This window comes from Centruroides sculpturatus, unplaced genomic scaffold (assembly GCF_000671375.1).
Source record: "Centruroides sculpturatus isolate CEXI.00-Female unplaced genomic scaffold, Cexi_2.0 scaffold263, whole genome shotgun sequence".
In the NCBI taxonomy this organism is placed as follows: Eukaryota; Metazoa; Arthropoda; class Arachnida; order Scorpiones; family Buthidae; genus Centruroides; species Centruroides sculpturatus.
Genome location: NW_019384587.1, coordinates 260,434 through 275,845, shown reverse-complemented (window position 1 = coordinate 275,845; position 15,412 = coordinate 260,434). Strand labels below are relative to the sequence as shown.

At 29.2% G+C, this 15,412-nt stretch overlaps 1 protein-coding gene across 2 annotated transcripts in view; it reads left to right on the top strand.

The window, feature by feature from the left end:
* The window catches only part of LOC111624653 (oligoribonuclease, mitochondrial-like), a 32,975-nt gene that overhangs the window by 6,518 nt on the left and 11,045 nt on the right, over positions 1 to 15,412 (top strand). For both annotated transcript variants that reach the window (XM_023367559.1, XM_023367558.1), the window contains 2 exons: positions 9,949 to 10,032; positions 10,154 to 10,231. In XM_023367559.1, the coding sequence (XP_023223327.1) occupies positions 9,949 to 10,032; positions 10,154 to 10,231 (162 nt within the window). The remainder of the gene's footprint in view (positions 1 to 9,948; positions 10,033 to 10,153; positions 10,232 to 15,412) is intronic.

Here is a 15,412-nt window from a genome sequence, read left to right as displayed (position 1 = left end):
AAATTTAAACCAGGAATGACATATATAAGTGTGTGTTTCTACAGGTAAAAATGTATTTAGAATTAGATTATCAGAGCATGAACATTTTTAAATTTTCAAAATTTTTTTGTTCTTATTGATTATTTACATATATATTCTTTTAAAACAGAAATTTATGAAATAATGTAATTATTTATCTATTCAATACTAATTTAAATATTTTTGAAAACTAAATCTAAATACAATTTGTTTTTTAATCAGTTTTCAAGAAATAATTAAATTTAAGACTTAGCACTTTCTTCCCTCAGTTCTGTATATGTTGAGCAATATATATTATATTTGTTCTTGACAAATCATAATTCAGACTTTTATATCATGTTTTTATAGACTTTAATAATGTCTCTATTATTGCTTTAACAAAGTAAGTTAGTTTATAATTAACTTCATAAAAGAGCAACAATTGTTTTCTGCAAGTAATTTTTGTTGTTTGATATAAAGACTAAAATATTTCTTATATTTAAATGATAAATAGTATTTAATTTTGTATGAAGATATTTTAATAAATGAGTTTATACAAAGTTTCAATAATCATCCATATAAATAAAAACAAATTAATGGAGAACACTTTCATTTTTAGATGGTATCGTGAAAGTGAAAAACTGGAGTTTTACATATTGATGTATAAACACTTACTTTTGTAGTTAATTATAACTGGAAATAATAGATCTCTAGATTATTAAAAGGTACTTTTCAGTTAACAAGATGCCAGAAGACTATTACATTTAACAATTTAGCCCACATGATTATGCCCACGTGACTATTTGTGGAGTACTTAATATTAAATAGTTTTAGGGATGTGGGTTGTGTCCCCACCTGGGCACTGAGGTGCAGGGGTAAAAAAAAAATCACTCGATTCCAACTCCTGGTAATTTTAGTAGGCTGACTCCGGCAAAATTAAATACCAAGTCATTTTTTGGGGGAGCAGAGGCACTCATAGGTAGTTACCATACTCTGAACTCTAAAAGGAGCACCGGGCATTTACCCAAATACTTTTATAGTTTATATTTTTAATATTTAACTTAGATTAATATTTATTTGTATAAAAAAATTAATTTTTAACAAATATTTAATAAGAGGAAAAGGAAGAGTGATAAAATTCTATATGTACATATCTTTATTCTATAGCTTTTGCACTTCAATTTCACCTTTCCAGAAAAGTTTGTCCAACTAAAAAGAAGTGTGCAATCTAGCTACTTCAGCCCCTTGTTCAGAAAAGAAAAATATATACTCTGATCAATTAGTCTGGCTCATTCAGAAAAATAGAGTACTTATTTAGAGCACAAATAATAAAGGAATGAATCAAAAATATTCAAATTCAATTGGGTCAAAATAATTTAACTACTAAACACAAATACTACAAAGAAATCTATTGATACATATTTAATAAATTCGATTGTTGCATTTTGTATTTAAAATAAATGAATTATAACAAAATACAAAAACATTTTAAAAAATTATTAAATTTAAAATGTCAGTCGACACATTTTTCCGACTCTGATTCCACAGCCCTGCTGAGGTGCCAACGATTAGTGAGCATAGAGGCTCACATTTACATGGGAAGCAGCATGTAGAATAGGCTGTATATTGATGGATGTTAAAAACTGACTTTTAGAGACAAATATCTCATAAAGGGTCAACAATTCTAGGGGAGTGGGTGAAACTTATCATTTAGAGCAGTGTTTCTCAACAGGGGCGATATTGCCTCCATGTGGGCGTTTTTCCATGTTGAGGGGGCAATTAGTAACAATTTATATTTTGAGGGGCAAAAAACAATTTTCTGGGCGATATAGTAAAACATTATATTAAGAATGATTAGATTTTTTTCATTATATCGTACAATAATTAAACAAATTACATTATATTAGTCAATAGTCTATTCAATGCAGTACGAATTTGGCGTTAGCCTTGGCCCTCGGCATCGGAATTTTGAAGTGAAGGGGGCGATGCTATGTTGGAGGGGGCGACGATTCATTAGAGGTTGAGAAACACTGATTTAGAGCTTGAATCTTACCTGTTGCTGTACATATCAGCTGGCATCTCCTTAACCAAACAGTGCCTATTAAAATAATTTATTACTTTGATTTGAATTCATAAAAAAGCCTTTTATCAAAATATATAGACAAACTTTGCATAATGGAATACATAAAAGCAGACAATGCTTTTACTGTATGTATTCCATTATGTAAAATAGTTGATCATCCTGATTTATGGAAAGACCAGATCCATTTTTAACTAGAAAATTATAATTTTATCAATTAAATTTTAGTGGACTAATCTCACATAGGAGCAATATTATTAAAAATAGAGAATTTTTATATATAGCAAATTTTATTATTTCTGAACTTGTAGGTTCAGCTGACAAATGTTGATATCAGAGTAGTGACTTTTTTTAAGGATATATTTAGTTAAAGAAGAGCTCTAAATAACTGAATAATATTAAATACAAGTAGCCAATAATTGTTTTTGTATAGATTGCTTTATATAAAATATTAAGAAAGGAATGATTTAATTCAGACAGTAGATAATCTTAAATGAAGTTGATAGATTTATAATGTTTAAGAAAACACAAGATCATAATATTAATACTATCAAATGGAAATATAGTAAGATGGTGTAGTCAACTAAATGGGCATTTTTTAACATTAGAAAATAATAATTAAATAATTGAATTTTTTTAAACTTTGTTTTTAAATGAAATTACAAATTTGAATTTAATCAATTGTTCTGTATGTTCAATTTCTATGCATGTGTATGGTAATCTAATTAATAATTACAAATTTTCTATATTTGTTGTTTTTAAACCAGTGTTAAGACATGCATCTTGCATCAGTATCTAATGTCCCTATTAAAAATTATCTTTTGACTTAATACAGAAACAGAATAACTTAACATTTAGAAGAGAATTGCTTAATGATTTTTATGTAAAAAGTTTCAAATTAAGTTTATAATATACACATGCACACAAATTTCTGTATGGTATATTAAAAAACTTTGCAAGTTTTGTCAAATGCATTAAAGTTAAAGATTAATATGAATTTTTATTGATTTTTTTGTGTGTGTGTGTGTGAAAATAATTGTGTAAAAAATAAAATTAATATTGATTGTCAATGAGAGGTTGAAATATATTTGATAAAATTTAGTTGAATACTTTGGTAATAAATTAAAAGTTTTTAGTCTATCTTATTCATCTAAATCTTTTTCAACAGTCCTATTGATAAACTGGGTTCTTTTAATTAAGTCAATAAACAATTTTAGGCAAAATATATTTTAAAAATATTAAATGTTAAGAATTTATAAACGGTGGAAAGCGCCTTAAATGGAGTTGTGGGGTCTTCCCCTTCATAAACAAACTTCCAAGCTGTAGAAATATTAATCGCATCCTTATAGTTANTTAAGTCAATAAACAATTTTAGGCAAAATATATTTTAAAAATATTAAATGTTAAGAATTTATAAATAGTTTCTAATACATTCTATAAATTTTTGTTGGGCTACAGTTTGAAAAAATTGACCTATAAATTGCCACTGTCATCTGTTTGCCTGTCCTTCCTTAATTTAGAGAACAAAGTTAGATAGATAAAATTGAGACCAGATATGGAAACCTTAGGCCTTGATTGACTATATACAAATTTTTGGTTTGCACTAGAAGTCATGTTATTTCAATTAAAAATTTTCCCCTGAAAGAAGTTAAATAGATGACTGGCACAATTCTATTGTAACAGGAAAAGTATGATGTGCAGGGGCAAGACACTACTAATTTGAGGTGGAGAGCATATATTTTAAATTAAATAAATTAAAAATATGATTAAAAATTGCAGCCTGGCATTGTAACGATGTCACAATAAATAATTGCTTGTTATATTTGTTTCTTCTTGATGGACTGCTAATATTGTTGCATCCAGCTCCAAATCATCAAAATGCAAGAGTATGAACAACTGATCCAGCATCAATTCTTCCAGTACAAATGTCAAAATTTTATCAAAAGCTCATGTTTGCAGGAGAGATTTCCTGTTATTCAAAAACAAAGCAATAATCAATAAGAATGTTATGAACAATGAAAACCATTTCCAAAAATTACTCCAAAGTATATTGCTGTATTGAAGAATGTGAAGACCCTTTTCCAAGCAGAATATTACTATATTGATGCAGGGTGGGGCTAAATGCCACACATGCAACCATGGCTGCTCTTGATTTATCTGGTCTGAAAACTAGCTTGGAAATTCTCCAGACCTTATTCCAATTGTTGTAATATTTCCTGAAGTGGTTAGTATGTTTGTTTCAAGAATCAATCTGTAAAACATTAATAAATTGTACTAGAAGGGTGGAATTCAGCTATGCAAGATGAAATTTGTAATTTTGACAAAAGTTTTGGGCAACATATAGAAGAATGTCTAAGTTGAAATGGTGTACACACTGACTATTAATGTAGCTACACTATTTAGGAATATTAAATGGCTATTTATTTATTTTCCATTTTTGTATAACTGATTCAGTCTCAAAATAAAAACTGTACCAGAAACTATAATATATAATAATAAAATGTTCACTATTTTAAGTTTTAAAGCAATCAATCAAATAAACAAATTTATTAATTTTGTGATGAATTTAATTAAAGTAATAAAAGAAAATGATATTTGTAAATCTATTCAAATAATATTGTACAAAAATTTTGTTGAAAAATAGATTAATTACTAGTTTTTATTGAGCAAGAATTGTTAGAGTAGTCTAAATATTATATGCAAAATGTTTACAGGCATAAGTCTAAATTGCAAGAAAATTTCAGGTTCTAGAATGGAAAATTTTGTTTGATTTATAAGATTTGGATATTTATTATATGCTTTTAAGGACAACAGATTTATTTTAATTTGGCTTCTTCCTTTCCAAAAATAAAAGAATTGATAGCTTTATTGATCCAAAGGATATAATGATTAAACTGAAAAAATATATACGTAGTGTCGTTTCAGTTAAATAGTAATTGACAATTAGATTAATTTTTAAATTTAAATATAAATTTATTATAATCGGTTATTTTTCTTTGTATTTTGTCATTTAGTAATTTAGCAAATTAAACAAAAATTTTAATATCTAATCTCATCTTTTTCACAATTTTGAACTGATATATCATAACGTAAATTACATTAGTTATCAAAAAGTTATCAAATGCTATCTTAATCTTTAACATATGAAACTTTTATTGCTAATATATAAGGCTGTAACTTTCCATTAATTTAATGTAAAATATTAAATATGTAATTAAAAGTTGTGTTGAATAAATTCCATGAAAACTAATTGCTTAATCTGATTTTAAAAAATTATATATATATATATACAGGTAACCCCCGTGTATAACACAGCACTTCTATAGCACGGATTCACTCTAACATGGTTCGAGAATTGGTACCATCCCCCTTATAACACGGTACTTTTATAGCACGGATTCACTCTGACATGGTTCGAGAATTGGGTAAAACCCTCGTACAACAGGAAATGTAATAAATTTTTACATACTTAAGTAATAATAGTTCACGAAAATTATTATTTTCGTGAACTATTAGTACTTAAGTATGTAAATTTTCTCTTCTCGCCTTCTGTCGATACACGTGGTCCTTCTCGAAACTTGTTTCAATGTTGCCAGATCGCGACGCTTCTGCTTCTGATGTTGCCGAATGTTTTTCCCTTATTCCATACTTGCTTTATTCTTCATAAGTGCTTAGCACCATATAAGGAAATTTATAAAGACCTTTTAACTAGAAGCAAGCAATCTAAAATTACATACATTTTGCAAAAGGTAAAGCATGGATCTGAAGATAATGCAGAAAAATGCTCAGAGGATAAGGATAACTTGCCAAAAAGAAAACGCTCTCGGTTAATTAATAGTGTTTTTAGTGATGACGAAGAAAACATTGTTTAATTTATATTAATATGTATCACTTAAAAAAATTTTAATGAAGATATTTATCTTAATTATGAAAATATACTAGCATGTTTTTTAATTTTTGGAACCTAACCCTCCTTTTCGTATTAGTTCTTTGTTTCGTATAACACGGATTCGCATAACACGGCAATTTTTTGGAACGTAACTACCATGTTATACGGGGGTTACCTGTATATATATAATTAAGTATGCAGGTAGATAATTGATATACACCAAAAAGAAAGAATGAAGGAAGAGGGCAAAGTAAATTTTTCAAAGGGTTTTTGGCTACAACAATAACTTATGCTTTCTCTGTTTTAATGCAGGAAATTATTTTCTTCACTATTTTTTTGTTTCTCTGTTGTTTGTTTATTTTGTATTTTTGTGGTATTTGCAAAAGGCCAAATGGCCACAGTGTATTTTCAGATTAAAGATTATTTATAAATTGAATGTCATATGATATAAAAACAACAATTATCATGTGTGAGTGGAACATTATAGAAACAAAACACTTATCAAATCCTTTTTAAATAATTATTTTAATTTACAACATTAAATTTCATTTTTTCATTTACTTTAAAATTAACATAACTAGCTGATTAACAACAAAGTATAGATACTGTAAATAAATAATAATAATACTTAATAACATAATGAGTTGATAGATAATCAACAGGTGGCATATTCATATGATGATGATTCATGAAAAAGTAACATTGAACTGGTTAATATATGATAAAAGTGATGATGATAAATTGTTTTAAAAAATTTATATTTATAGATTTTTATATTAAATAATGTAAGAAATTTAAAAACTGTGTAATAAATACTATTAGAAAAAGTATCATATTGAATTTAATAAAGATTTATTTATAGTTTGAAATTTCATTTAGAAAACTTTTTTCTCCCCACTTAAAGCAAAGCATATATGAAATTCTCTGAAAAGCTTATCATGTAAAAATATTTTTTATTAATCTATCTGTTATTGTGGTTATTCATTTTTTTAAATTTTACAGTTTATTTACAATGAACTGTAAATGATTGAAACTTGTAAATGATTGTGTAAGTTTCATCAGTCTATAAAACTTATCTTTAATTTATTTGTCATATATTTCAACACACAATATGCAATGTTCTATTACGTTCAGTCATATTAACTATTCAATATTTTGTCAACATTAAGTGACTACACAGTATTTTGTTCATAAATGTATAAAGATAGTTAAATATATTTATCTTGATTGACTTTTGATTTTTATTGTTCCTAAAACATCACACTGCCAAATATATTCATCAGACTAATATAATCAGATGATGATGATGATGCAGATTTCTGGTCTTTATCCTATCTACAGTACTCCACTTCAATTTGAAAGTATCACCATCTTGTGATAAATTATAAAATTTCTCTTACTCTTCATTCTTCTTTTAATTTCTCTTTCTTCTCTGTAAAATTGAAAAAAACTAACAATAAAGTATTAGGTTTGATTTTTCAATCACAATTTCAGTTTTAAAGATATACAAGTATATTCATAAAGTCTATTTATATTTTTGATATTTTTAAAATGATATCCAGTATTTAAATTCATGAATTTTATTTGCAGTTTTAAACTTGCTGATCTATTAACAAAGATAATCAGAATTTATTTTATTAATTACAAAAATAAAATGAATTTTTCTAATTATTTTAATATTTTGGCAAATTTAAAAATAATAAACTTTTTTATTTAATTTTATAAATAGTATTAATATTTATATTTGCATGTTAAATTTAAACCAGGAATGACAACCTTTTTCTACTTAAGGGCCACATTTAATACTTTTGAATTGTTTGAATTGACTGAACTGAAAACACAAAAATTTTACGGTACAGATGATACAAACACTGTGTTTATATATGACTTTGAGTTCCATAAGTATGGTGTTATATGTGTAGTCAACCATAAAATGTTTTTACATGTAATAAAACATTTGGCTACTTGAAAAAGCAGTGTGGATTTCTAATTTTACAGTATGATTCCAAGAATTTTGCAATTTATAGATAATTAGAAAGATGTTTTATAAGTATTTCTTGTTGTGTCAACAGCAAATGCTGTACATACCTCTAGATTCCTGTTTTTGACAGGACTATATCATCAACTGATTTAAATTGGAAAATTTATTTTCACTTTGAAAAACATAATTTCCATATTATGATGATGTATCATTCCTGCTATCAATGGTGCAATCATTGTTGAAGTATTGTAATGTGTACTGTAATTTGTAAAAGAGGGTGAGCGAGCTGTCGGTCTTTTAGCTGACTGACTTAGCTCGTTTAGATAGGAAATGGAAAGAATGTTCGAAGTAAGATGATAAGCAGCAAGAGGAAGTTAGATAGATAGGAGAGAGGAAGGAAGTGACCATGGGTTCCATGGGCACCTGCAATGCCTCAATACACTAAGTAAAACAAAATATGGTTACAAGATCCAATGATAGCATGGAAACCATATAAACTAAATGGCATGGCAATACATACAGTATTCAGGGTTAATATTTACAATTTATATAAGGTAATATCGAGCAATTAATGTAAAACGGGAAGTTATATGTACTGTACAAGGCATATATGATCAGGAACCGTCCTTGCTATCTTCATCTGTTTTCACTTTCTGATGTTTGGTGGATTGGACTATTGTCATTCGGTGTCTGTTGCTGTTTTTTGAGGTAGTCCGGCTTTAGTTCTTTTGTTTTCTTGACGAATGTTTGAAGGCTGCACCACAGCCGTTTGGTGGAAAAGATGTCTGCCAGCTGTGGTGGCCATGTTAGTCCACTTGTGATGGTGTCCCTAAAAAATTCTGCTCTATGCTGGTGGAATTTAGGGCAGTGGAACATAAAATGTTCGGCGTCTCCCTCACTTTTAAGTTCACAATCACATTTATTGTCCGTGCGTTTTTTAAAGCGGTAAAGGTAAGACTGAAATTTCCCATGACNTTTTGGATATTCTTATTCCTATATGCATTTCTATACGAGTATATTAATATAGCATTTTTTCAAGGAAACGGATGCTTCAGCTAATCTACTGTAAAACAAAACAATTCCTTCATAGATGAACATTAAACGTGACATTTAAGTGATTCGATGAGAATGCTATATTCTCGTTTAATGTAAGAAAATAAACTAATTTGCTGTTCGTATGAAAGTATGAACTCTAATATGAATTCTAATTATAACTCTAATCCTAATCACCAGAACCAACGAGAAAAGATGAGAGGGTCAAATTCCCCGCTCCCGGGATTCATGCGGCTGTATATCATCCCAAAATTTGTTTTCTTACGCGGTAATTAAGTTACTACTAAAGCACTATTGTAATATAAAATACTTAACAATAACTATTGTTCTTTATTATGTATAAAAATAATATATCTATAAAAACCCTCAAATTTTCAAATAATTTATTTACTTGGGGCACATGTAAATTTTACCCTGGCTCGTCGACGTCTCTCGACGACTCTGCGCATCATATTATAGGCTAAATTCATATACTGTATTTTAATTACTCCTAGGTTTTGCATCTCACTCGTCAATATGCAGCACTTTGTTCCAGCAAACTTGATCTTGATTCTCTAGTTTTAAGCTCTGAAATCTTTTATTTCAACTTATATAAATTTAAATAACTATAAATCATATGTTTAATTCTTTGAATATATTAAAAAATTTTAAAAGGAAAATGAGCCAATATACTGTATATGAAAACTGCTTAATTGTTTCTCTAATTTTAAAAACATTCTGAGAATTTTTGACAATCTGAACGAATCTCTATCACGACTTTGAATCACTTCTTCGACGCTGTTGAAATGATTATTGCAGAATGTGTGTTCTTCAATCCATATTCCCAATGCATTAATACGGTGTAATGGTAAAGGCACTCCTGGTATCATATCTTGATATTGTCGAATCCTCAAAGGTGCTTTAACAAATATTTTTTTAGTCTTCGAAATTAAATTTATTTTAATTTAGATGACTGGTCTAGATGTTGAAACTTGTTATATTTTGGAAATTGCCTGTCTTATTACGGATGACAAATTAAATATTATTGCGGAGGTATGTTTTCAAGTAAATTTATCTAAAACTTTTTTACCATTAGAATATAAATGAAATCTTTGTTTTTAATTTTAATTGGAAGCTATTTAAAATTTTTTACAGAAAAGTTTTTGATTTATAGGGCCCAAATTTAATTATTCATCAGCCAGATGATGTTTTAGAAAGTATGAATAAATGGTGTAAGGATCATCATGGTAGAGTAAGTATATTAAAAAAAATTTACAGTTAATAACTTCTAAATTGTATAAAATATTCTTATCTTTGAAAATATTTACTTGCATTCCCAATTGAGTTAATGATTCAAACTTTTTGAATTTTTGTTTTGCTTTGCTTGTGTTAAGGAACATTGTTTTTATTTTTGATTCACACATAATAAATTCTTGTCTACGCTTTGTTTCATATGTATATTTACTAAAAATTAGTAATTTATTTTTCTTGTAATGCATGTTTTCATAACAAAATTGGTATCATCCTGTACAATTAAGTCAGAGGTCAAATCAAAGACAAAAAATGTAATTTTAATATCTCTCTTGTTGTCTGAGTCCTTATATTGTCTAAACATTTCTGATCTGTATTTTAAATGAACACAATACTTTGCTTTTGCTAATTAATGTATTTGCTACTTTCTGATACCCAAGGATGGTGAGTATCAGAAATGAAATTGAATGTAAAAACTTAAGTGTTTGCTTCAACTAAGATGCTGATAATATTGATGGATGTTTTGTGATGATACAATATTCTTACAATTGCAATCTGTGAAATAATATGAGGGATGATCAAAAACTAAGGTTACAAAGCCTGCAGTGTAAAGTGTAAATTTTATTTCATACAACCAATACAGCCAACTGATAGTACATATACATTAGGTTATTTTTCGACCTAGTCTCCACATTGGTTTAGGCACTTGTCACTTTGTATGATGAGTTTGAAAATTCCCTTCTGGTAAAAATCCTGTCCTTGCATGTTTAGCCAAGTCGTCGTGAAGTGTTTCACTTCCTCGTCTGAAGAGAATCGTCGTCCTGCTAAGTTCTCCTTCAAGTGAAGAAACAGGTGAAAGTCGCTTGGAGTGAGTTGTGTTGACATCTGTTGATGCCATGCTGGGTCCAGCCACTGCGATCTTCGTTGGTGATGTTTTCTCTACCAGCTGCAAACTTCCAACACCATTCTGCAACATGCTGATAAGGCATTACTCTCCCTGTAAACCTCTACCAACTGCTGATGAATTTCAGCCGTGGTTACATGTTTCACCCACAGAAATCGAATAACTGAACAGATTTCTTCGCGAGATCAGTTTTCCAAACGAGTTGCCATTTGTGTTTACCTACAACTAGTGCTGTAGGTGGTGGGTGGCTGAAACTCTGCACAGTTGCTAACCGCATGTATTGGAATTACCGCACACTTCTAATTTCTCTATAACAAATGAAACTTTAGGAATTGTAACCTTAGTTTTTGATCAACCCTCTTAATAATAAATTTTTGCTGTAGTTTTAACTGAACACCAAAACATTATAATTAACATTTTTAAAGTTTTTGTAGGGAATGGTATTTGTTTTTTATTTAGACATACTTTAAATGCAGAATAATGTACAATACACTTTTGCTTATCTGGTTGCTCAATTATCTGGCATACTCTCCAGTGTGCCTATGCTCTTCTGTTTCTATGAAAATGTTAGCTATGTCATAAATTTTGTTTTTCTGTTTACTTTGGTTTTATTTCAGCGCACACATTATTTGCCTGTCTCCCTCCAAAAAAGAACTGCTACCAAAGGAAGTCATGTCATTCATTTAGGATGCCAGGCTTAAGTCCTACATGCCATCTGGTGCACTGTACAAGAGTCTAATCAGTATGCTTTTACTCCTAAATTTATCTATAATCAGGAAAAATATTAAGTCTGTGCTGATGACAAAATAATTTTATTGTCATTGGTTAAAATTTGCTTTTAATAGTTTAATAAATGAGTTTTTGTTTTTACATTTTGCCAAAAACACTTTTAATGTAAATTTGAGTGTATGTATGTTACTGTAAAAGTCCAAAGTCTTGTAACATTTTGAAATTACCAGTAAATCTAGACATTTACTGGTATTGACTGGTAAAAGTCCAAAATCCAGATTGTCCATATTTTGGATCAAAAGATACTGGCTAATGTCTGAATTTACTAATCAAGTCAGGTGAAAAAGTATTAAGTTGTCATAATAGACAACTTATTCATCTATTTTATACAATTTTTTGTGTTTACTTAAATCTTGCTTTTAATGCAGCAGAATGAATGAAATAATACATAGCAGATTTTTGTGAACTTTTAACTGAATTAGTGAATAATAATAAGAAAGACAAAAACTCTTACTTAACAGAATGTTATACCTGTTCATTAGTTAAGTGAAGTGAAAGATATGAAAAATGTTTCAAGAAAAAATCTGTTTACTATAGGCATTCAAAGAGGTATGATGTTCTTAATATTGGAAATTCTTTACTATGTTTGTTTTGATGAACTGTTTAATGTAATACATGAAGTCCACATTGGTATTGGTCACGATGGAAGAATTCTGATTGCTGTCGAACTGAATTGCATATATAAGAAATGTGACTATTCAATCTGTCATTATTTATTTAAGGTTATGTGAATCTTGTCAAAAAAACAGGGCTGTGGAGTCATGTAAAAATCTACCAACTCCGACTCTGCCTTACCATCCAACTCCGACCAGGGACGGACTTGTTACCAAAATAGATCCAGAAATTCTGAAGTCGTCACATCACCGCAGAATAAAATATTCAATAAATAGAATTCTAATAAAGATAGAACATAGAAACTTTTTATTCCAAAGCTAAAAAACTCCACTAAGTAAGGACACAGTCAATATATAAATATGTATTTGATAATTTTTAATTTCCCGGCTATTATATATAACAGAGGGAAAGTGTAGCGATCAGTCAAAAAATGACCCCTTCCAAATTTTTACATTTTTGGACTCAGGATACCTTTAAATGTTGAGATATGCAAAAGATTTGGTTTTTTTTTCCCTATATGCATGGATGTTACACTGTGAGTGGGGGGGGACAATTTTGTTTACCCTGTTTGAAGCCTAATAACTTCTTAATGATGGTCAGATGGTGTAACACAGGAGTTATTAAGCTTCAAAGTGGTTGAACTAAATCATGCCCCCATACACATTGTAACATCTTAGGCGAGAATATCTAAATGGGTTTTACTGTACTATTATAAAATGACAGAAAGCTTAATTTTAAGGGTAGAGACAAGTTTTATTTTAAAAAAATTGTAAACACAAATAATGAGTAAAATATTAAGTTTGACTGCACTGGAGATATGACACTCCTTCTATGTCTCCACCCTATCGACCTTTAATTAAGAACCAAAATTTAATAGCATTAATGCTCCTTTATACACAAGCTACAGTGCCAAATTTTGTTTCTTAAACTTTAACCATTCTGAGATATTGTTTTTAATATCTCAGAACAGAGAATAAAGAAATTAACAAATTAGACACCAACACGTGTGCGAATTTTTCCCCTTTAATTAATTGACTTTTTTTTTTGTTCGGGAGGTCTCTAAACATGTAGATTTGCAAAAAACTTGGAGGGTCAAATTTGGCATGATTTCAATACTTTTCTGTTTTATATACATAAGAAGTTTGGAAAGTAAAAAGGAGATGGAACACCAACCAACCGAAAGGAGTTGGAGTCAGCAGATTTTTTGATGACTCCAACTCCAGTTAATTAAAACACCAAAACTCCATGACTCCGACTCTGATTCCACAGCTCTGAAAAAAAGAAAGAAACATTGAAAAAAATATCATATTTTTGTGGAATGACTGGCATGTCAGTCTATCTAGGGAAACCATGAAATCAGATATTCTGTATGGTAAAACTGGCATGTTGGTTTAAGTGATGCTATATGTCGTTCTGTAGCGGGCACAGTAAAAAAAAATAAAGTTAAATCACATAAAAACAAAAGAGTTTTTATTCTAAAACTGAAACTGTCAGCATTACATCATAAACTATTATTATATGTTTAATTTCTTCATTTTTTCATATTTCTAACAACAAAAAATATTTGTGGAATTTTGAGTGCTTTTTTTTCTTTTAATGTGTATTTTATTGTTATTTGATTCAAAAATACAAAAATAAACAATAAATTTAAGAAATTTACTGTAAATTATCTCAGATTACACTAATTAACATCTGCTTTGTATGAAATTTGAGAGGAATATGTTATTTTTAAGGTCAGGTAGATGGTGTTGCCTACACTGACTAACTACTACCACCACCAATAAGTCTTTAATTGTTTTACTGTCTTGTAAATGAAACTCTCTTCCTGATTTGTAAGTCAATCAAATTACAATGATGTTATTTTATTGTGTGCAGAAGAATGTTTTCTTTAATATTTAATTGTTTAACAATTAGTTTTGTTAGATCTGATTAATTTTATATTTTAGTCACTTTAACTGGCATGCTGGTCTTCCCCATTTTTATGCGGCATGCCAGTCATTCTGCGAAAATACAGTATATTGTGGTAAAACCTACCCATAGAACAAAATCAATTCATGATGCCAGATTGACTTAATTGATATGCAGGCCAATCCAGACAATGTCAAAATTCATATTGGTATAGCAGGATCATTTGACAAAATTTGTTGTTCTTTGAGCATTAAAATTGAAAAGGGAAGTTGCATATCATCATTTGGATATTTTCACAACTTTTGGTGCACCTAATATCCTCCATTCTGACAATGGTGAAAAGTTTTGTAACAAAGTTATCCAATGTTTGTGACATGTGGGCTAATATAAAGGTAGTTTGTTGATAATAGAGTCACAGCCAGTCTCAGGGATCAGGCAAACCAGGACATCTGAAATACGTTATCAACTTGGATGGAAACAAATAAAACTTGAAAATGGTTTGAAGGCTTGAAGTTTGTGCAAGCAATGAAGAGTAGAGCTTACTTGAGGGATCAAATGTTCACCATGTGAAACTGTTTGGTATATCCAATGAAAATGGTTATTGTTAGCTCAGTTGTTCCACATGATTTAGTGAACAATGTAGACACTGAAGATTTGAAAAAAATGTTAAATCCTGGAAATGGAAGAACACAGTTAAAAAGTACAATTGGAACAGAGAATAAAACTGCAGAAGGTCAGCAAGAAAATACAGTTGGAGAAGACAAAGAGGTAGAGATGGAGCATTTGACATTAGTTGAAACTGAGACAATGGACCATTATCTCCCAAGAGCTGACATGACTCCTACAGCATCTAACAGGACCGAAAAAGTGGTAGTTTTGAAAGACTGCCAAAGGCAACCTTGAAATGCAAGCAGAGAAAGTGAAAACAGCCTCTAGCTATAAAATTCTAAATCCTTGTTGACCAGA